The 21,905-nt window shown below is 32.8% G+C and overlaps 2 protein-coding genes across 2 annotated transcripts; both read left to right on the top strand.

Moving 5' to 3' along the window:
- Positions 1-2,512: 2,512 nt before the first annotated feature.
- LOC118028057 (16.9 kDa class I heat shock protein 2) lies at positions 2,513-3,248 on the top strand. Its single transcript, XM_035031579.2, has one exon. It carries the CDS (start codon positions 2,620-2,622, stop codon positions 3,097-3,099), a length of 480 nt encoding a protein of 159 aa, XP_034887470.1. The 5' UTR covers positions 2,513-2,619; the 3' UTR covers positions 3,100-3,248.
- Positions 3,249-15,840: 12,592 nt separating this feature from the next.
- LOC118028056 (U-box domain-containing protein 13) lies at positions 15,841-20,332 on the top strand. The gene is made up of 4 exons (XM_035031578.2): positions 15,841-16,492; positions 17,298-17,414; positions 17,791-18,246; positions 18,777-20,332. Exons 1-4 carry the CDS (start codon positions 16,211-16,213, stop codon positions 19,917-19,919), a joined length of 1,998 nt encoding a protein of 665 aa, XP_034887469.1. The 5' UTR covers positions 15,841-16,210; the 3' UTR covers positions 19,920-20,332.
- The last annotated feature ends 1,573 nt before the right edge of the window (positions 20,333-21,905 follow it).

The raw sequence follows: 21,905 nt of genomic DNA, 5'->3' as shown, positions 1-21,905 counted from the left end.
TTTAAATTTTTTTTTCTGTTTTTGGTCTTGATTACTTTTATCTCTTAATTTTTTTACTTCCCTTTTTGTAAACTTTCAATTGTTTTCAATTTAATTCTTTGATAAAAAGAAATTATAATTTGTTTTTTTAATTTAGTCCTTATTTTTTGTGGTTTCTTTTTTAATTATTTTGTGAAATTAATTTTTCTTTTCAACTTAACCCTTCAATTCAAAATTATTCATCATCTAATTTGAATTTTTTTTTTTAATTTCATCATTTGAATTTAATTTATTAAAAATTGAGCCTTGTGTTTTATTCAAGTTTGGTGCTTCTGATCAAATAGCCTAGGTTACAGGTTTTATAAGCCAACATGGGTCGACATTGTTTTTTTTTTTGGACTTATTTTCTTTTCCAATCTCATTATTCGACATTGATTTTTTTTTTACAAAATAGGCTTCATGATTTTCTTTGTTTTTCTTTTTATCAGGTTATCTCAGTCTTATAACTTGGCTCATGGGTTTGACAAGTTAACCCAAGTGGGTCACACTTTTTTTTTTTAATTACTATTTCTTCTTTTGGATCCTTTTGTGTGGTTGAATTTTTTAAAAAAAATTTAGTCTTTCAATATTTGGTTTGTTAAGAATTGAGCTTCGTGATTTTCTATATTTGGTGTTTCTGATCAAATAACCCGGGTCATGGGTTTTATAAGCTGTCAGTGGTTTTTTTTAATAGTTGGGTTTCATGATTCCTTTTGTTTTCCTTTCTATCAGATTACCTAATCTTATAACCCGACCTGTGGATTTGGCAGGTTAACCTAGATCGGCTCGAATCTTTTTTTTTTTGTTATAATATATAGTTTTTTTATCCTTTTGTATGATAAATGTTTTCTTTAATTTTATTCTTCAACATTTAATTAGTTGAAAATTAGGCTTTGAGATTTTCTAAATTTGATGATTCTAGTCAAATGACTCAGGTCATTGGCTTAATAAGTTAACATAGGTTATTAATATTTTTTTAGGCTTTATTTTTGTTGGGAATTGAGCTTTTTTATTGAGATTGAGCTTGAGATTTTACGGGTTATAATTTTAGAAGATTAGTCTAGGTTTAAGACATTCGCTCGGGAATACTTGGTTTGTAATGTTATTAAATTAGGGTTACTCTTTTTTTATGTTATTAAACTAGTTGAACATATTAAACCTAGTCAATTCAACCCGGATCTTGAATTTATTTTACTTTCTTAAAAATCCTAGTGTCACCTTAACTTTGTTCTTCTTACGTTTGAGAAAGTTTGGCCTGGCCTGTAAGTGTTGTGTTCAGCCACTAATATATGTTTAATTTGGTCACTGTTTTGTTTTGTTTTTTTTTTTTTTTTTTTTTCTTGTTAGCCTTTATTATTTGATTCATTATAATTGAGTTTTTTTTTATTATTATTTATTTTGATGTGGATTCCATGGTTTTTATTGCGATCTTACATTTCGGAGATCACATGTTTCACAAATTAACAATTATTGGCTCGGGTCGATTCAATTCAATATGCAATCTTCTTGGTATTTTTTTTCAAAAAACATATTATTTAACATGTCATAATTTAAGTATTTTAAAATTATTTAGGCTATAATGCATAAATTGTTTTATATTCTAACATCTTAACATTATTTTTAGGCTGAAAAAATAACTAACTCGCAGTACAATACGAGTAAAAAAGCTGGTTTATTCTATGTGACAAAATGATTCCTCTCCAGTAATAATATATTTAGATTCCTCAGGGAAGCAACGAACACAAAATGATTCTTTCTCCAGTAATTCTATTTTACTAAGCGAACAGAATAATTCTAAATTCCTAATAATCTCTTTTCTTGAAGACTGATTCTGGAAGAAAAAATAAAGTATTATACAATCAAAGTCATATATATGCGTTATATCATAAGGCTAGATAAAAAAGAAAAGCATACAAGAAAATTCTATATATGATATTACTTCACTTATATGCAAGTGACAACATAGTAGCAACATAAATTTGAAAGAAAGAAAATTTATATACTTGATGAACAGTATGTTTAAAAGTATGATTATGTTTATTTTGTAAAATATTTTTGACTTAAAAAATATTAAAATAATATATTTTTTATTTTTTAAAAATTATCAATGCATTAAAATAATATAAAATATAAAAAATTATTAATTTAAAACCAAAAAAATAAAAAAAAATTAAATCTTTTTAAATTTGAGACACAAAAACAAATAGGGCAAAAAGCTTAGTTTGGCTGGAAGAAATTTATTTTCCTTATACACACACAATCTTGACCTAATTGTGTGCCACTGTAGTTCCAGTAGCCTCTTTCGGAAAAGGATCGTTCCACCGAAGGAAGTAGAAGAGTGGAGAAGAAAAGGAAGGTTCCATAGATTACTATTGATAAAGATAATAAAATAATATTTATAGCTAATGTGATGATTCAAGGGATGGAGCAACAAAGTGCTAGAATGCTCTTTCTTTTTCTTGATTTTTTAAAGCTAGAAGCCTCTTCCCACCCCTATATATAGCTCGTTTTATTTCGTCGAGAACTAATCGAAGTAAAAATTCTCAACGGTCCTCTGATTTTCTATAAAATTTGTTTGTTTCTCTCTAGTTGCTTCCAAACATGGCATCCCTCATCCCTAGCTTCTTCGGCAGCCGAAAGACCAACGTGTTCGATCCATTTTCTCTCGACATTTGGGATCCTTTCGAGGGCCTCTTCTCTTCCACACTGGCCACTGTTCCTGCCTCATCTGGCGAAGCATCAGCTTTTGTCAATGCAAGAATCGATTGGAAAGAGACTCCAGAGGCTCACGTTTTCAAAGCTGACCTTCCGGGGCTAAAGAAAGAGGAGGTCAAAGTGGAGGTGGAGGAGGGTAGAATCCTGCAAATCAGTGGAGAGAGGAGCAAAGAACAGGAGGGGAAAAATGATAAGTGGCATCGAATTGAGAGGAGCAGCGGCAAGTTTTTACGCAGGTTCAGGTTGCCGGAGAACGCAAAGATGGATCAAGTGAAAGCCAGCATGGAGAATGGAGTGCTTACTGTGACTATTCCCAAGGCGGAGGAAAAGAAGGCCGAGGTCAAGGCCATTGAGATTTCAGGCTAAATCATATTTTATAATATGTCTAAACCCGAGTGTGAGAAGCAATAAAAATGGATAAAAAAGTGTGAGATTAATATGATTGTGTTTGTTATGATGAAAAAAGGAAGAAAAGCGTGTTATTAATAAAAGATTAGCAAGTATTTGGTCTTGAATTCTCATTGATCCATCCTTCTTAACTATTATTTAATTTCTTTGCAAGAAAGTTTAAAATAACAATTAGATCATTACTCGTGCTCCTGGGTGAGAATTTTTTATATAAAAAAATATTCAATTTTGTTAATATGTTTTTTTCAATTTTTTTTTAATTATAAGATGATTTGATTTGATATAATTGGTTAACTTGACACCTTCAAAGATAAACCAGTTGATCAATAAAAATATAATTATGATTATATATAAAAAAATAAATCAAGACATCTTTTTTTAAATATTGAAACAACGATATATAAGATCGACTTGGATCAGCTCAGATTAATTTGTTAATTTGTTAAATTTGTTATTTCCAGGTTATGAGACCTTAATATTAAACCAATTCTCAATTAATCTAATATCGAATGATGAAATTAAAAATAAAATTCAACTAAAAAAATAAGTTGAATCAATTTGGGCTAATCTATTAAACTTGGGTCTTGAGATCGGGATAACTCCATGAAACTGAATTTCTTAATTAACTTAATATTGAAGGTTGAAATTAAAAAAAAAAATCTATTAAAAAATAACATAAAAACCCATCCGAGTCAACCAATCAAACTTGTGACATAGGTCATGAGATTGAAATAACTTCATAGAATACAAACCAAAATAAATTATAAAGATTAATTCCTCTAACAACCTAATATTGCTGGATAAAATTAAAAAGAAAATAACCAAAAAAAAAAAACTCGAGCCAACCAGCATAGCCCGTGACCTGAGTTATAAGACCATGATAACCTCATACAAAGAAAATAAAAATAAAATAAAATATGAAGCTCAATTCTCAATCAATCCAATGTTAAAGGATTAAATTTTAAAAAAAATCAAATAAAACAATAACAAAAAAATTACTCGAGTTAATCCAAGGCTAACCTACTAAACTTAGGTTAGGAGATCGGACAACTCTATAGAAAAAAAATTATAAAATTCAATTATCAACAAACTTAATGTTAAATGATAAAACTGAAAAAAAAAATGAATTAAAAAAAACCCAGGACAACTTAGCTAACCCGTAAAACTCATGACCCAGGTCATAAGACCATGATAACCACATAAAAAGTAAATAAAAAAACAATTATGAAGCTCAATTCTCAATCAACCAAATATTAAAGAATGAAGTCGAAATAAAAATAATTAAAAAAAACAAAAAAAATAATCTGAATTAACACGGTTAACCCATAAAACTCACAACTCGGATTATGAGATCAAGATAATTCCATAGAAATCAAATCAAAACAAATTATAAAGTCCAATATCCAATAAATCCACAGTTGAATAATGAAATTAAAAATATAAATTCTAAAAAACTTTTAAGAAACAAAATAAAAAAATTCTTGACGTTTTCTAGTTAAATGTCTATATACCTTTTTAGTATATGTTTGCCCATAATATTCACCAATATGATTTCAACAGCTAAAAAGGCTATTCTAGGGTTGCCTCAGCTTCGTCTTGGTATTTCCTTCATGGATATGTGGTGTATGCATCGATAAGAACGCTGGTTTGTCACCAACAACCATTTCATTTTCTTTTTTTCTTGCTTTCAACCTCGGTCTTTATGCCCCATAACTTGATTTTTGAAGTTAGCCCCTAAATTTTTTTTTTTTTTAGTCCTTGTTCTTTTGGTTATGATTTTTTTTAAAAAATAATTCACTGAATTAAATTTTTTTTATTTTTCTTCCTCATTTTTTTTTGATTTAGTCAAAAATTTGGCCTATTATTTTTAAAAAATTGCGGTTAAAGGTTTTTTTTTTTTCCAATCTAAGATAATTTTTTTGGAGTTGTATTTTTTTTTATTTTGATCCTCTCTCGTTTTTTTCCAGTTATAAGTCGGTTATTTTAAAGAAACCCTTCAATCATTTCAAGTTTAGGGTTTCTGTGTTAGATTAACTATTTTGTCCTTTTTCACATTGTTCATTGTGGTTTTTGTTTTTTTTTTTTAAATTCTTTTGATTATGCTCTTATGACAACCAAAAAGAAAAACAAAGAAATCAAAACTTATGGCATGTATGCAAAAAACTTGGAAGGGAAAGCAATTTTTGGCAGGGTACGCAATGAAATAATTCATTGTTTGCATAAATGTCATTGTTGCAATTGTTTCCTTTTCGCTCTGACAAACTGCGAATCTGAGATACCTCCCCTCTATTGGTTAACCTGCCTGATTTAGTACTTAAAAGTGTATTTTTATCAAGGTTTTATATCATCATTTTGCACTTGAAGTATCGATAACTCCTTAATTAAAGCATGCTTTATAATAACAAGTCTGATACTATAAGATACCTTAATTTATGTTAAATATTCATCTTAAATATAGGCCTATCACATAAATGAAAGGATTGATTGATGAGTTTAAGTATTGAAATGGAAAGGACAAAGAGAAGGCCAAACTTAGAAAAGAGATGCCGGTTCAGTCCAAACTGAAACACTATTTGGTAATTAGGTCATATCTGGAGTTGTAGATCTCGGATTTAGGTCTGCTTTATATAAATGGAAAGATAAGACATAAGCCTAAAACTTTAATGTGGAGTCCAAGATTTAAAAATGTCGTTTTTAAGTCCGAATTATAGCAACAACGGAGAAGTCTGAATCTGTTCTGCAGCCCAGACATTGTTCAGTGTTCAGCCCATATCTCAACTTCTAGAAGTTCAAATGACCTCAAATTTTTCTCTTGGAAAGATGAGGCAATTTTCTAGAACTTTCATGAGTACAGGTGGTTCAAATTCGGACGACAATGACGTTTTGTTCAGACAAAAAGATAAAGATTGTCACCAAGTCAAAATGAGGCCACCCACTCAACAATTAGTCATCAAATCAATCATTCCAATTTTTGGCCTATAAAAGAAGGCAATTTCCATGCATTTAGGCATCTTGATTGTTCATATCAAAATCATGTTTTTTTTTTTTTTTTTTTTGTAATGCTTAAGTTTTATTTCATGTTATATTTTCCTTAATCTCTTGTTTATGCTTTTCATTTTCCTTCACTATACTTATGCTCTTATGTTGTTTATTTATGTTTATCTTTTTCATTATGTTTAGCTAAGTTTATTATGTCAAGGTGAAAAGGTTTCACTAATGGTGGTATAATATGTATAATATAAACTCAACATGGACTTCAATGTTTATATCCAAGAAAGTTTGTTATTAACATGTCTTATCTTTTTATGTTACTAATTCTTAATACCTTACTTGTTAAATGGTTAATCTAGATTTGTGTTATTTAACACTTGGTACAACAAATGCTTGACACTTTCATAACCAACCATATGGTATAACCTACACATGTGCTATGAAAGGAACTTGATTTGTTGTTAACATAAGTTAGTATCATGAATTCCTGACAATATTTAAAAGTTTGGTGTTACTTAAATAAGATAATTAATATGATCATGTTAAAAATCTATAATGAACTATTAAGGATAAATCATCTGATTGGAACCTCCTTTATACGTGATTTTCAGTTGATTAATAAAAAGAATTCATATTATACTTATTTATAATACCATTAGTGAATCCTCTAACCTTGACAATTGTTTTATCATTGTTTAATCCTTACATTAATATCCCATAAAATTCTCATAAACTATTTATTTAATTAAATATGTGTGTGTGTATACTATTTGTAATTTATATAGTTCATCTCCTTATGGTTCAACTTCGGTTCTTGCCGGTTATTTATTATTTTGACACTTCTGCACTTGAGATAAGACATCAATCTTTTGGTCTTATCAAAGCCTGTGTATAAGATTTCATGAGCTACAATCTTTGTAAATGAACTCAGCTTCATGAGGTTTGCCTAAGATTGCTTTGGTTTTTTTTTTTTAATCATTTTTCTAAATTGGTGTTTTTTTTTTATTTCATCATTCAATATTAATTTAATTGAAGATTGAGATTTGATTTTTTTTTTCATGCTTTCTATGACCTTGGTTTTATCATTTTTTTATTTATTAGGTTACCTCATGTCTTTTTATTTGTTATTCTTTGTTAAATTTATTTTTTTACAATACATTTTATTCTTGAATTAAATAGAATTGATTTATTGAATATAGGTTAATGCCCGCTTCATTTTATTTTGTTCGATTTGCTTTTCTGGAACGTTGCTCTAGTGACCAATATGACTTCTTTTTATGTTGTTATCTAGAATGTTGCAATAAGGTTTGAACTAACTCAACAAACTCTTATGTGGTAGGCAATGTTCACAATAGAGTGACAATAGGTTTCCAAGGATCCTTTTCTTTTCTTTTCTTTTCCTTCTGGGTTTAATATTGGTGGCTTAGTTGTTTTGGTTTATTGTTGTCAGATAGGTTTTTACGGTTTGTCTATTATCGTTGCCTATTATTTAAATCAAATTATTAAACTACTCGATCTTATTGAATACAGTCAAGTTTGTGACTTGAGTATCAAATTTTTCTTGTTTCTTTAAAAATATTATCGTCGTTTAAGCATCCTTTTGCGTGCTTAAAAAATTTTGACCACCCTGTATAATCTAGCGTAGATAAGTGATCTAAATAGCTCCTATATATTATGTGTGGTTTGTCAATATGCTCATAAATAAGATTTTAAAAATGATTTTATATTCATTTACTAACACATTTGTTAAAATGAAAATTCTTTAAACTAAAAAAATAAATAAATTAGAAATTGCATTGACTCTCCAATATCTTATTATAAAGTTTTTAATTTAATTAAAACTATAAAGGTGTTATGAAACTAGACTTGTGTTTTTTTAGTTATTAAAACTCTAACATTATATTATAAAAGGCCAACGATGAGATATAATCACTTTCATGGATTGAAAGATGAATGGTTGTGAGAGGTTCTAGGTAGCTATATTATTTATTAATTTAAAATTTTGAGTTAATTATTCTCATTAATATATTTTTTATACTCTTATAAGTTTAAAATAAGTTTTAAAAGTTTTTAAGCTTGACATTAACAGAACCTCGACCAGTTTTTTTTGTTAAAAGTATTTTATATAAAATGAATACAGAAAAAAAAAAAAAAATATGTTTATCAATAAAAGATTTTACCCAAAACAAATGCTATCTCGAATTGGATGTATATAAAGCTCCTACAAAGACAAAGCTTCATAATTAACAGCAATCAATTGGTTTATCAAGTCGATCATTTTTCCCGAATACCAAACCATGCCATGATCTTACAAAAGCGATGTTTGATGATTTCTCTTGTTCAGATTAGGAGCCATGTGCACTTTGATTTTCAAGTCCAGTCTTCCAGTACAATAATAATTTTATTTTGTTGCCTTTCACGACTGCTGGTTGTTTCGGAATAAAGTAGAACTTATTTTCCTTGTCTTTTATCGCCAATTTAATACGGAAGGGAGACTCGTGAGAAAAATATTTATCTATCGTCATCATCATGTGCATATAGACACGGAGATTCGAAAGTCGGCCTAAGTCAGACATGAACCATGTTCATTCAAGTTTATGTTTATTACCTGAATCAAAATTTTATCCGTATATTTTTATTAAAAAAAATATTAAATTAAAAAGAATTTATGAGTATAAATTTTTTTAAAATATAAATACGTTTTAGTGAAGGTATATTGGGTCTAACGCTAGCCAAATAACGTCAAACCCAGTCATAATTGGGCTTGAAAGTATGCAAAGCCCCAGACACGTTGTGTTTGACACTAGTTAGATCCCGTCACAATTAAGTTTGACAGTGCACTAAAACTCAGGCACATTGGAGATGGTCAATGCCAGACCCATGCACGATTAAGCTTGACAGTGTACCAGACCCCAAACATAATGGGTCTGGTGCTATCTAGACCCATCCATGATTGAGCTTGGTAGTATACCAAGCCCCGGACATGATAGGTCTGGTTCTAGCCAGACCCAACCATGAATGGGCTCAACCATAGTTATTAAACCCGGCTCGAAGGTTGATCTGACTAAGGGGTCGGGTCCCGGGTATAATGGGTCAACTCGAAAAAATTATATATATATATGAAAAAATTCATGTAAATATAGGTTATACATATTGTAAATAATGAAGTTTAAAAGAATATTTTAAAAAGTTTTTTATTCCACATTGAAAACATAACTTCTTTCATGGGAATATAGAATATATATACAAAAGGGTTTCAAATCCTACATTGAAAATATACTATGTTATCGTTTTAAGTTGAAGTATTTAAACCAAAAGGTTTTTTTATCCCACATTGAAAATACATGATTTTTTTTTGAACATAGAGTATATATAATAATGGGTTTCAAATCCCATATTGAAAAAACATAACTTTTTTTTATGGGAACATAGAGTATATGTACGAAAAGGTTTCAAATCTCACATTGAAAAGATACTATGTTATCCTTTTAAGTTGAAGTATTTAAACCAAAAGGTTTTTTTATCCCACATTGAAAAAACATGATTTTTTTTCTTGGGAACATAGAGTATATATACTAATGAGTTTCAAATCCTACATTTGAAAAAAAAAAAAAAACTGGGTCTCGTCCGGGTTCGCTTGGGTCGCTTTGGTCATGGGTTGACCCGTCGGGTCGTTCGGGTTTGGCCGAGCTATTGCCACAGCTGGTCTTTTATTAAACCTAGACCGGTCCAACTACCGGGTCCCGGGTCAACCCGCTAGGCCGGGACAAGTTTAATAACACTAGGCTCAACGGTGTGCCTAGCCCAAGTGTGCTCGGTCTGGCAATGGCACTGGCTAGACTCAACCACAAATGGGCTTGGTAGTGTGTCTAACCCAAGCGTGCTGGGTCTGATAGTGGCACTAGTTAGACTCAACCACAAATGGGCTTGGCAGTGTGTTTAACCCAAGCGTTGGTCAGACCTAATAGTTGATTGGGTCTAACACCATTAATTCTATAGATTTTTATATAAAATCATAGATGAATTATTTCTTAATAAATAGGCTTAATTAAACAAGTCAATACTATACCAAGATCATTAGATGTATTAAAGTCTTTTATGGTTAGCCATGTCACCATCTTTTAGTTGGATAAAATAAGTGGAATACAGCTTAAAATATCACAAAAATAAAATTAAACTTCAATCCCTCCTCTCCGCAAAAAGACAAGACTCATGAGCTATAAATACATTATGAGAACTTCAAAACAAAAGTTCACAATCTTTATTCTCTCTCTCTTTCTCTCCCTATATATATATATATATATATATATATATATATAGAATCTTTATCTAAAATATTATTGTATTTTTTCTCTTTAAAAAGATACTTATTTAAGCATCGAAAAATCCCCACCTCCTTCAAAGGGGACCTTTTGCAGATATTATCCATAAGCCACCTTAGTTTACCAAGCATCAAATACAAGCTATCAACCACCTTAGCTAGGGAGAATGGATGAGATTGCTAGGGCCAACTGATTATTCAACCTGAAAGCCTTATTCCTATGTCACTTGGATTTTTAGGATTTCATTAGTGGCGTTATTTATGAGAAGGTTGATACAAAAGACATCGCTTTCTTCCTAAAACTTGTTTTTAATATTTTCAGGACATTTCATGGCACACAACCAATGCCCACATAGGTTAGGATGCGGGACAAATCAACTCGTGGCCATATACACTCCTACCCAGCAAGAGCTTCAAAAACTCACTAATCAGGTGCAACTCCTCACCTAGATCATGTTAACAACTCGATGGAAAAATCAGACATTGCCACCCCAACAAGTCTTAATACCCTCAATAACACACAACATGTTAACGCCACGACCACCAGTTGCACAAGGAGCATATAAGAATGATAATTATAGAAGTCTCTCAAGGGATCGTTGCCACATTCATGCACATAATAAATACTCCGAATGTACTCCCCCTAGCTACTATAGGATGGACAATGGTTACTATAACTATTGTTTTATGCCAAGCTCTCTAGGCTCCTAAGAACCCAACAGACAAAAAACTAAGAGACAATTTATGCATGAGCATGCCTAGGGAAATATTTATAACCCTCATTGACACGATCAAAATATTGATATCTTCTCCCAAGTATAGGACTATCGAAGTAGTAAATAACCCGGCAAGACCGGAATTGAACCACAGAGAGGTTAACTATATAAATTATAAATAACAACAACAACAACAACAACAATAAGTTAAAGAGGACTTTGAGATGTAAAATTAATGTGAGGATTAAACAATGATAAAAACAAATGTTAAGGTTAAAGGATTCACTAATGGTATTTCAAGCAAGTATAATATAAACTCTTTTTATTACTCAACTGAAAACCACACACAAAGGAGGTTCTAATAGGATGATTTGTCATTAATAACTCATTATAAATTGTTAACATGATCATATAAATTATCTTATTTAAGTAACACCAAACTCTTAAATATTGTCAGGAATTCATGATACTAACTTATGTTAACAACAAATTAAGTTCCTTTCATAGCACATGTGTAGGTTATACCATACAGTTAGGCTATAAAAGTGCTAAGCATTTGTTGTACCAAGTATTATACAACACAAATCTAGATTAACCATTTAACAAGCAAGGTATTAAGAATTAATAAGATAAAGATGATACGACATGTTAATAGTAAGTTGTTTAGGATATAAGCATTGAAGTCTATATTGAGTTTATATTATATCTATTCTTACACCATTAGTGTGACCTTTTAACCTTGACATAATAAACTTAGCTAAACATAATGAAGAAGAGAAACATAAATAAATAAGATAAGAACATAAATAAGATATAAGTTAACTAAGTAAAGGAAAGAAAATGAAAATCATAAACAAGATATTAATGAAAGCAAAACTTAAGCATTACAAAAATATAAAAAGAGAAATAAAGAGCATGATCTTGATCTGAACAACTAAGATGCCTAAATGCATGACAAATACCCCCTTTTATAGGCCAAAATTTGAAACTATTGATTTGATAACTAATTGTTGAGTGGGTGGCCACATCTTGAGTTGGTGACAATCCTTATCTTCTTGTCTAAACAAAACGTCATTGATAACGTCCAAATTTGAACCAACTTTACTAATGAAAGTTCTAGGAAATTGTCTCAGCTTTCAAAGAAAAAAAAATTGAGGTCATTTGGACTTATAGAACTCAAGATATAGGTTGAACACTGAATAGTGTCTGGGCTGCATGATAGATTCGGACTTTTCCATTGTTGCTATAATTTGGACTTGAAAATGACCTTTTTAAATCTTAGACTCCACATGAAAGTTTTAGGCCTATATATTAGCTTTCCATCCATATAAAACATACCTAAATCAGAAATCTATAGCTCCAGATAGGATCCAATTACCGAACAGTGTTCTAGTTTGGATTGAACTAGCATCTCTTTTCTAAGTTTAACCCTCTCTTTGTCCTTTTAATTTTAGTACTTAAACTTATCAATTAATCCTTTTATTTATGTGATAAGCCTGCATTTAAGATGAACATTTACCATATATTAAAGGTATTTTATATTATTAGATATGTTATTATAAAGCATGCTTTAGTTAAGGAGTTATTGATACTTTAAGTGCAAAATGATGATATAAAACCTTGATAAAAATTTACTTTTAAGTACTAATCACCCATCAGTGGAGAGTTTCTCCTTTGTCCAAACACATATTGAGCACTTGACTCCCTAAAGACTATATTTCTATTAAAATGAGTTTGGACAACTATGATAGCTTGGCTGACCCAAAAAAACATGTACAAAATATACGCAGTAGCTTGGAATTGATTATCCAAGATCGTGACTTAATATGAAAGATACTCCCTATAACCTTTAGAGGATCTACATGTGCTTGGTATAACAACTTGGAACTAAACTCTATTGAAGGATTCAATGACCCATTCGTCAAGCTAGTGGCATATTTTAGCATCAGTATACTTGCCAAAAAAAAAATAATCCACAGACCTTTTTTTGTTTTGCCCAACAAGAGGAAGGGTTTACACGAGCATATTTAAAGAGATTCATCGAGAAGATGTTTAAGGTAGAAGAATTGATTGAGCCAATGGCCCTAAAAGCCTTAATAAGAAGAGTAAGTGAACATGCTCTCTAGAGAAAACTTTATACCTTGCCAAATAAAAGCTTGTCCAGAATGAAGCAATTCATGAAAAATCACATACATATTGAAAAAACCAGTTTACTACTAGATGGACCTACTTGTTTTTATAAGGACAGCTAGCGTGATTGACCTTTCAAGTGAAGTAATCGGAGTATTCTAAGAAAACATCTTAGTGTCACCTTCAAGATATGTTTCCATCTAAGAACCTCCTCCATACCTATCACTCAGATAATTTCAGGATGTATAATCATTGATAAAAATATAAGTTTCTTGAATATGAATGACTTATTCAAAATGAACTTTTATTTTCTCCAGGTGATGACTGAAGGCCTCTCAACACTTATCCTAAGAAGGTGCAATTCTCTTAGGAAGGGATATACATAGTCTCCTCAATGCTATATGCACCAATCTTCAGGGGATGAAAGTGATCTCCTTAGTGCTTTATGCACCGATCTCTAGGGGATAGCCATAATCTTCCCAGTGCTATATGCACCAATCTCTAAGGGATGAAAGTGATCTCCTCAGTGTTATAGGCATTGATCTCTAGGGGATAGATGTAGTCTTCCCAGTGCTATATGCATCAATCTCCAAAGGATAAATGTGATCTCCCTAATGTTATATGCATCAATCTTTAAAGAATGAATATGATCTTCCTAGTGTTATATACTATAATCTCTAAAGGATAATTGTAGTCTCCCAAGTACTATATGCATAAATATCTAAGGGATGAATCTGATCTCTCCAATGCTATATGCACCAAGCTTTAAGGGATAGACATAGTCTCTCCATTGTTGTATGCACTAATCTCTAAGAAATAGACGTAGTCTCCCTAGTGCTATATGCACCAATCTCTCAGGGATGGATATGATCTCCCCAATGTTATATGCACCAATCTCCAAGGGATAGACGTAGTCTCCCCAATGCTATATGCACCAATCTTCAAGGGATGTATGTGATCTCCCTAATGCTATACACATCAATCTTCAAGGTATGGACTTGATCTCCTTAATGCTATGTGTTTCGCTCTTCAAGGGATGGACTTGGTCTCTCTAGTACAAATAGCAAAATCATCTAATCACCACTCTTCAATGAAGGGCTCTCATGCCTTATCAAAAAAAAATTAAAAAAAAAAAAGAAGATCATGATGCCCACTCTTTAGTGGAGGGCTCTTAAGCCTTATAATAATGTTGGGAAAGCTACAAGCACTCACTTTTTGAAAAATCAATAATCATTTAGAAATTTCTTAGGTTCATCCTCTCTGGGTTCTGCATAATCACTTAGGAATTTGTATAGATAATAGGCATGGTATCCGTGATCTCTTATAATTTTTCTAAGTATAGATTCTTGATATTTTACGTCTGAAAGAATTTCTTTTGGTCCAAATGCATATTTTCTCGCATTTTTTCTAGCATATATCCCTTTTTTATATGAGCAAAACTCATTTATCTACATGAATTAGGAAATTAATTAAAGTCTTCGCTTATTATTATATCGCAAATATTGGGTGGCAAATGAAGAACCAATATTTTATCAGTATATGTTTACCAAAAAACACTAGATCAAGAAAAACTTATGGGTATAAATTTTTCAGAACACAAACACACCCTAGTGAAGATGTGTTGGGTTTGGCGTTAGCCAAACCTAGCTATAATTAGGCTTGTCAGTGTGTCAAGATCTTGATGCATTGGGTAGGCCAATGCCAAACCCAACCACAACTGTGCTTGGCAGTGTGCCTAGCTTAAGTGCGTTTGGCCTTCTTTTTTTCCTTTTTTTTTTTTTGCTACTGGGGTGGATGACATGTCATTGACCCCAAATTATTTTGAAAACAAAAATAAGATGACGAGTCTTTTGATTTGCCCTGGAAAATTAGGATTTAAGTTTTTTTTTTTTTACCTAAAAACTAGTTTCAACCTATTTTTTTACTTAAAACACCATAAAAACCGTGATAAACTTATCTATGGCCTAAAAATAAAAATAAAAATAACAACCCCAAAAACCAAAATCAACCCGAATCCAAATATCAACCCGATCTTCAGATCTGTTTTTTCATGAACTTTAAAGGTAAAAAAAAAAATAACTTAATATGAACTCTCTTAATCAAATGAAACTATTTGACATAAATATCGTTCATTTTGGTGGCCTAAATCTGCCTCAACAACATTTCTCTCTCTTTACTACTGGAATCCGGCAACCCCTCTCTGCTTTTTTAATGAAGGACTAAAAAAATAATAAAAAATAATTTTTATATCAAAATTAAATTGAAAAAAATATTAAGATATTAAAATTATATAATTTGCATGATTTTTAAAATTTAAAGACCAAATTGTATCTTTTATGAAATTTATGACATACCACCTATATTTGACTTCCTTTTAATTCAAGTTTATTTTATTTTATTTTATTTTTTTATAAGGAAATCAAATGGCTTCAATTATAACTAAATCATCAAAAATAAAAAAGTTTAAAAATCAAATTAGAAAAACTTCATATACATTATGTTTACAACACACATATGGATTGCTTAAGATTCTAGTGACCTTGTGCTGGAGTTTCCCCACCTCCAGCAGCCCCCTCCACCTTGATTATTTTTTGTCAATCGCATTAAATTACTGCGGAACTGTTTCTGATCTCACCCATCGTGTGAAACAGCACTCGCTGTTTCTGTGAACGGTTTTTTTTTTTTAACCGAATCAATCAACCGCTACGTTTACCCGGTTAGCTCAATCTAGCCGCGCCACAAGAAAAAGGGCTGGCTCGCTCTCTCTAAAAGTCTCCCGTGTAGACAGAGACGAAGAGACGACTATGGCAAGTGGCCTGCTAGGATTTCACTAATCCGGTTCAGCAAACGAGTATCTGCTAGTGCAGTGATAGATCTGACTGATTGGTTTTGTATTCTTTGGGTTATAGCAATGGAGGAAGAAGAGAAAGGAGGAGGTGAGGTAGTAGAGATTTTGATTGAGACAGTGAACAAGATTGCTTCGATCTCAGATTACAGATGTACGGTCAAGAAACAGTATTGCAATCTAGCCAGGAGGTTGAAGTTGTTGATACCAATGTTGGAAGAGATTAGAGACAGCAAAGACTCCATCATCCCTCAACAAACTCTCAAAGCTCTTGTTTTGCTCAAACAAGCTTTGGATTCCGCTAAAGATTTGCTTATATTTGGTTGCGAAGGAAGCAAGATTTACTTGGTTTGTGTTTTTTTTTCTATAATTTTTTTTCTCATTTTCTATTTTAGTTCCTTATCTGATTGTAGAGACTCTGTTGACGGGACATTGATTTCTTTGTGTGGAGCTGGTTCGTGGGGTTTTGGATTTTGATCATGCATATTACTGAATACAACCCAGTGAATGTTCTGGATTGACTTTTTTTGGGCGAGTTGTTGTCAAAACCTTTCTTGTCGAGGTCTTTGGATTTCAATTTTATGTCATGCCACAGCATTTCGCTAATCAGTCACCGCTGGTACTTTGGTATGGGTTCATAGGCAATATGTCATACAGGAAAAATAAAATAATAGAGAAGGGGAGCCATGAAATTGCCTACCGTGAAAGAAAATGCTGTGGGATTTCAGAATTGGAATATTTTATACTTTTGTTTGTTTCTTTTTCCTTTAACCACTGCGTTGTATACAAATACTGCGCAGAGACTTGTCTAAAGATTTTCAGCTGATGCCGATTCATTGATGGAATGGCTTTAAGCATTGGAACATTTTGTTTATCTTTATATCAATGTCAACTTCCTCAATCGTATGTATATAATGTATATTCTATATTTGTAATGTTGCATCGTTTGTATATTTATTGTTAAATATTACCATGCCCTGGTGTTGTTAGACAAGTCCTCCGTTGTTCTTATTGCGAAAGAGTAGAGGCAAAATTCGGTAATATTTTCAAAATGCTATTTAGGTTCTGGTTTGGTCTGTCATGGTTCCTGCAAGCTACCTAGTTTTCTTTGTTCTTTTTTCTTCCAAAATCACCGGGTTTATTTTGCTTTCAGGTCCTAGAGAGGGAACAAATTATGAATAAATACCATGAGGTGACAGCTAAATTGGAGCAAGCTCTAACTGGAATTTCCTATGAAGGCCTGGACATATCTGATGAAGTTAAGGAACAGGTTGAAAATTATTTGTTTATATATATATTTGGGGATGTAGATAGCCCAGAACCAACAAGTTAATATCCTGCCCTGTGATATTTGAGATTTTATGTCATATGCATTGCGTAATGTTGAGGTGATTTCTTGGGAATCATAACCGTCAAAGGAGCTTAGTGAGACTTCACTGTTTTTCTTCTTGACATTTTCAAAAAAATTATGGTTCAAGGATCCTAAGATGATCCTGTCACATTTTAAAACTACACCTGCTTCTTTTTAACTAGAATATGAGTGGTCCTTACAGCTCCTTGCATCAATTTTTCTGTGTTATTGTATTTTTTTATTTATACATCTTTTTTTGTTCTTTTTCTTTTTTAAAAATAAACTCTAATTTCAGGTTGAGCTTGTCCTTGCTCAATTTAGAAGAGCCAAAGGAAGGGTCGATGCTACTGATGTTGAGCTGTATGAAGATCTCTTGTCCCTTTACAACAAGACCAATGATTCAGCATCAGATCTTGCTGTCCTAAGAAGAATATCTGAAAAATTACAATTGATGGGAATAGCTGACCTTACACAAGAGTCTCTAGCTTTGCATGAGATGGTTGGTGCTACTGGAGGAGATCCTGGGGAGAGCATTGAGAAGATGTCGATGCTATTGAAGAAAATTAAAGATTTTGTGCAAACAGAAAATCCAAACCTGGATGCACCTGAAAGAGAAAAGAATCTTCCCCCAAGTGGCAGTGGACAAGCTATTGTTGATGGAAGTCGCCAGATGCCAGTTATACCAGATGATTTCCGCTGTCCAATATCCCTGGAATTGATGAAGGATCCTGTAATTGTTTCAACAGGGCAGGTATATGGATCCCGAATCTTCTATCCTATGATGTCCTCAACAATGGTTGAACCTTAATTTCTGTTTTTCATGTGTTTTTGTCTCTGATTTGATGATGTGAAGTTTCAGCCCTTGCCTCCATCTTCCATTTTTCAACCACAATTATAGAATGTCTACAGAAAGTGCCATATGCTTAGATAAAACTTGTTATGTGCATTGAAACAGTTAGGTCACGGGGCATCAAGTAATTAAGATCTTCCCTTTGATGAGACCTTTATTTGAGATTTGAAGGTGTAGAGTTGTATCAGAGGAGGATTCTTGTCCTCCAATAATCACTTTTAAGTTGCTTCAAAAAGATGGGAAACTTGCAAAAGCAAATCTGATGGTTTGGTGCTTCTTGGGTAGGAGGGCAACAAACTTCTGGGGGGTTGATAGCTGATTGATCTTTTACTAGATCTCTTGCTTGGTCCTCGCCCTGTATAAACTGAGGGACTTACTTATACATTTTTCTATGGCTGTCCTTTTTAACATATCTTCTCTGTTGATTATAGACCTATGAACGTTCCTGCATTGAGAAATGGCTGGGAGCAGGACATGACACTTGTCCAAAGACGCAACAGAAACTCACTAGTACTGCTCTGACACCCAACTACGTTCTACGAAGCCTCATAGCACAGTGGTGTGAAGCCAATGGCATTGAGCCACCAAAAAGGCCCAGCAGTTCTGGAACAAGTAAAACTGTATCTACTTGCTCACCTGCTGAGCTTACAAAGATTAAAATTCTCCTCCAGAAGCTTAAATCTGGCTGTGTAGAAGACCAGCGGTCTGCTGCCGGGGAGATCCGTCTTCTTGCCAAGCACAACGCTGATAATCGTGTGGCTATTGCTCAAGCTGGTGCAATCCCTCTTCTTGTTGGCCTCCTCTCGACACCTGACCCTTGCATCCAAGAGCATGCAATTACAGCGCTTCTTAACCTCTCCATATGCGAAGATAACAAAGGAAACATTGTATCAGCTGGGGCAGTTCCTGGTATTGTGCATGTGCTCAAGAAGGGCAGCATGGAAGCTCGAGAAAATGCTGCAGCCACCCTTTTCAGCCTTTCAGTTGTGGATGAAAATAAGGTTACAATTGGTTTTCTGGGGGCTATCCCACCTCTGGTGACACTTCTAAGTGAAGGTACACAAAGGGGGAAGAAGGATGCAGCGACTGCACTTTTCAACTTGTGCATCTACCAGGGGAACAAGGGAAAGGCAGTGAGGGCTGGAGTTGTGCCCACATTGATGTGTCTATTAACAGAAACGGGAGGTGGAATGGTGGATGAGGCACTGGCTATACTAGCAATACTGGCTAGCCACCCTGAAGGGAAGGCAACCATTGGAGCTGCAGAGGCAGTGCCAGTTTTGGTGGAAGTTATCAGGAATGGGTCACCCAGGAACAGAGAGAATGCAGCAGCAGTGCTGGTGCATCTTTGTTCTGGAGACCAGAAACATATGGTAGAGGCACAAGAACATGGAGTTATGGGACCGCTGGTGGATTTGGCACAAAATGGCACAGACCGGGGAAAGAGGAAGGCTCAACAGTTGCTTGAGCGTATAAGCAGATTTGTTGAGCAACAAAATCACTCTCAGGCACAAACTGAGGCTCATATCCAGCAGCCTCAGCCATCCTCCATGGCTAATTTTGGTGATAGTTGACATTTTGGTTCACTGTCTGTTTGTTTGGTTTTTGTTCCTTTTCAAGATTCCAAGAGGCATCCTTGCTTTGGAAGAGAAAGGTGGAAGCTGCCTTTCTCTTTAAGTCGTTCATTTGTTTGTGTGGGGTGAGGACTGCTGCTCTGTCAGGGAACTACTCAAGATCCAACAGGAATTGGAGAATGAAGCGAAAACTCCAAAATGAATCCTACTTGTACGTGAAATTGTACCATTGTAACATGCAATCATCCTCGGTTTTTATTGAAGAGATGTCTTCTTTACTCACATCAAGTCATATATAAGAATAAGATACCACGGTTCAACTTACAGAAAGGAAACAATGAAATGACATTAGTCTATGTAAATGCTTTTATTAGTTGCTCCTTTGCTACAACGGAAACTATATTTCTAATTTCGTTTAGCTGCTCCTCAAGCGTGAACAATTTGTTGTGATCCAGCCCCTTGGAAGAAGAAACTGTTTCTCTATGCTTGTGGAGCTTCACTGGGATTATGATTTGTTCTAGCGAAACAATTTGGCTCTGCTACGAAGCACTAGTACGGGGACAGAGAGAGCGAGAAAGGCATTTATTGCAGCACCATATATACATGGCAATATCTTTCCAACAAACCTTGCAACATGGGCTTCTGTCCTGTTTCAAGGGCAATTATAAAAAATTCCGTAAGATGGAATAAAAAAAATATTATAATAATTATATAGACTTACAGTTGTTTTCTTAACCTACTTTATAATTAATATTGAATAAATCTATGATAATTATATAAAAAAAAATACATCAACCTAGCGATTCAAGGTTAAAAAAAAGAAAAAACAACAATTTGCTTGCTTGCATGTCTTTCTTCGGACAAGTAACTTAAGCCCATACTCTTTCAATGCAAGTTACATAAATCTTGGATAAGGTCCTAGCCATTTTAGCACGACTGCGAAATAAATGAGACCCGTGGGCTTGGTTGGTGCCCCCCAAAAAAGGGTGAGAACGTCTTATCCAACCCTTTTATCGTGGAGTCGCTCTTGTGAGTCCATATAAATTAAGGTGTTAGTCGGAGGGTTCAGATTTCTACAAGCAATAAACGACATGGAAAATCATGCCCCCTTTCTCTCCCTTTCCTTTTAAGATAGAATTTCCATTAATATGAAAATTGAGAGAGACTTTATATCATGAAATTAGCCAATCCACATCTACATTCTTTATGACTAAGTCAAGAAACGACACCTGATGACATATAAAGAAAATTTTAAGAAAAGTCATGATCCAGTGTCAAAGTTTTGGAAATTGCTCATTTATATTTGTCATCAAGAGAAATTGACTTCTGATCTCTCATTTTATTTTCTGCAACTCTTTTATCGTTCTACTACTTTTGAAAATCTCTTCATTAATTTATTAACACTCTTTTTACCATATAGGGATTAATTGTGTATGACGTCATAATGGCAGCACTATACATGCTAATTTTTATATGTTAGGTGGGGATAAAAATAAACAAATGAAACAAAATTGATTAAGAAACGTTAATTCTAAGTTTATTCTTCTTTATTTATAGTCTGAAGATCTGAATTTAAATAGGATCCGATTTCTCTTAACTTTTCCTTAGATTTTGAGTTTAATCTGGATTTTTTATTTTATAAATTTTAATTTCAATGAGATTTTAGATTCTAAGCGTGATACATGATTGTTTGGACATTATTACGTGATTTATGGAATGCTAATGTGTTCGAGGGTACTCAGCTATATATCCTATTGATATTGTCTTAATGACATTCATACTTTTTTAAAATTTCTTAATCTAGCTTTTGTGTTATTGCTCCATCCATGTCGTCAGTCCCTTTATCATTATTGAATTTAATAATTAAGTAAGGTCACATTAAGAAACTTAAATCTTGTACTTTGTTGTTACCTTTTTTCTACCCCCCCCAAAATAAACAAAAAAAGAAAGAAGAGAAAATACCAAAAAAAAAAATATATAATATAT

The sequence above is a fragment of the Populus alba genome, chromosome 1, assembly GCF_005239225.2.
Source record: "Populus alba chromosome 1, ASM523922v2, whole genome shotgun sequence".
Taxonomy (NCBI): domain Eukaryota; kingdom Viridiplantae; phylum Streptophyta; class Magnoliopsida; order Malpighiales; family Salicaceae; genus Populus; species Populus alba.
This window is presented reverse-complemented; position numbering and strand designations above follow the sequence as displayed.

Excerpts from the sequence above, each read along its gene's own strand:
- LOC118028056 (XM_035031578.2), top strand. The coding sequence starts at position 16,211 with ATGGAGGAAGAAGAGAAAGGAGGAGGTGAGGTAGTAGAGATTTTGATT. Across the intron at positions 16,493-17,297 it reads AAGGAAGCAAGATTTACTTG|GTCCTAGAGAGGGAACAAAT; the intron begins GTTTGTGTTTTT and ends TTTTGCTTTCAG. Across the intron at positions 17,415-17,790 it reads CTGATGAAGTTAAGGAACAG|GTTGAGCTTGTCCTTGCTCA; the intron begins GTTGAAAATTAT and ends CTCTAATTTCAG.
- LOC118028057 (XM_035031579.2), top strand. The coding sequence starts at position 2,620 with ATGGCATCCCTCATCCCTAGCTTCTTCGGCAGCCGAAAGACCAACGTG.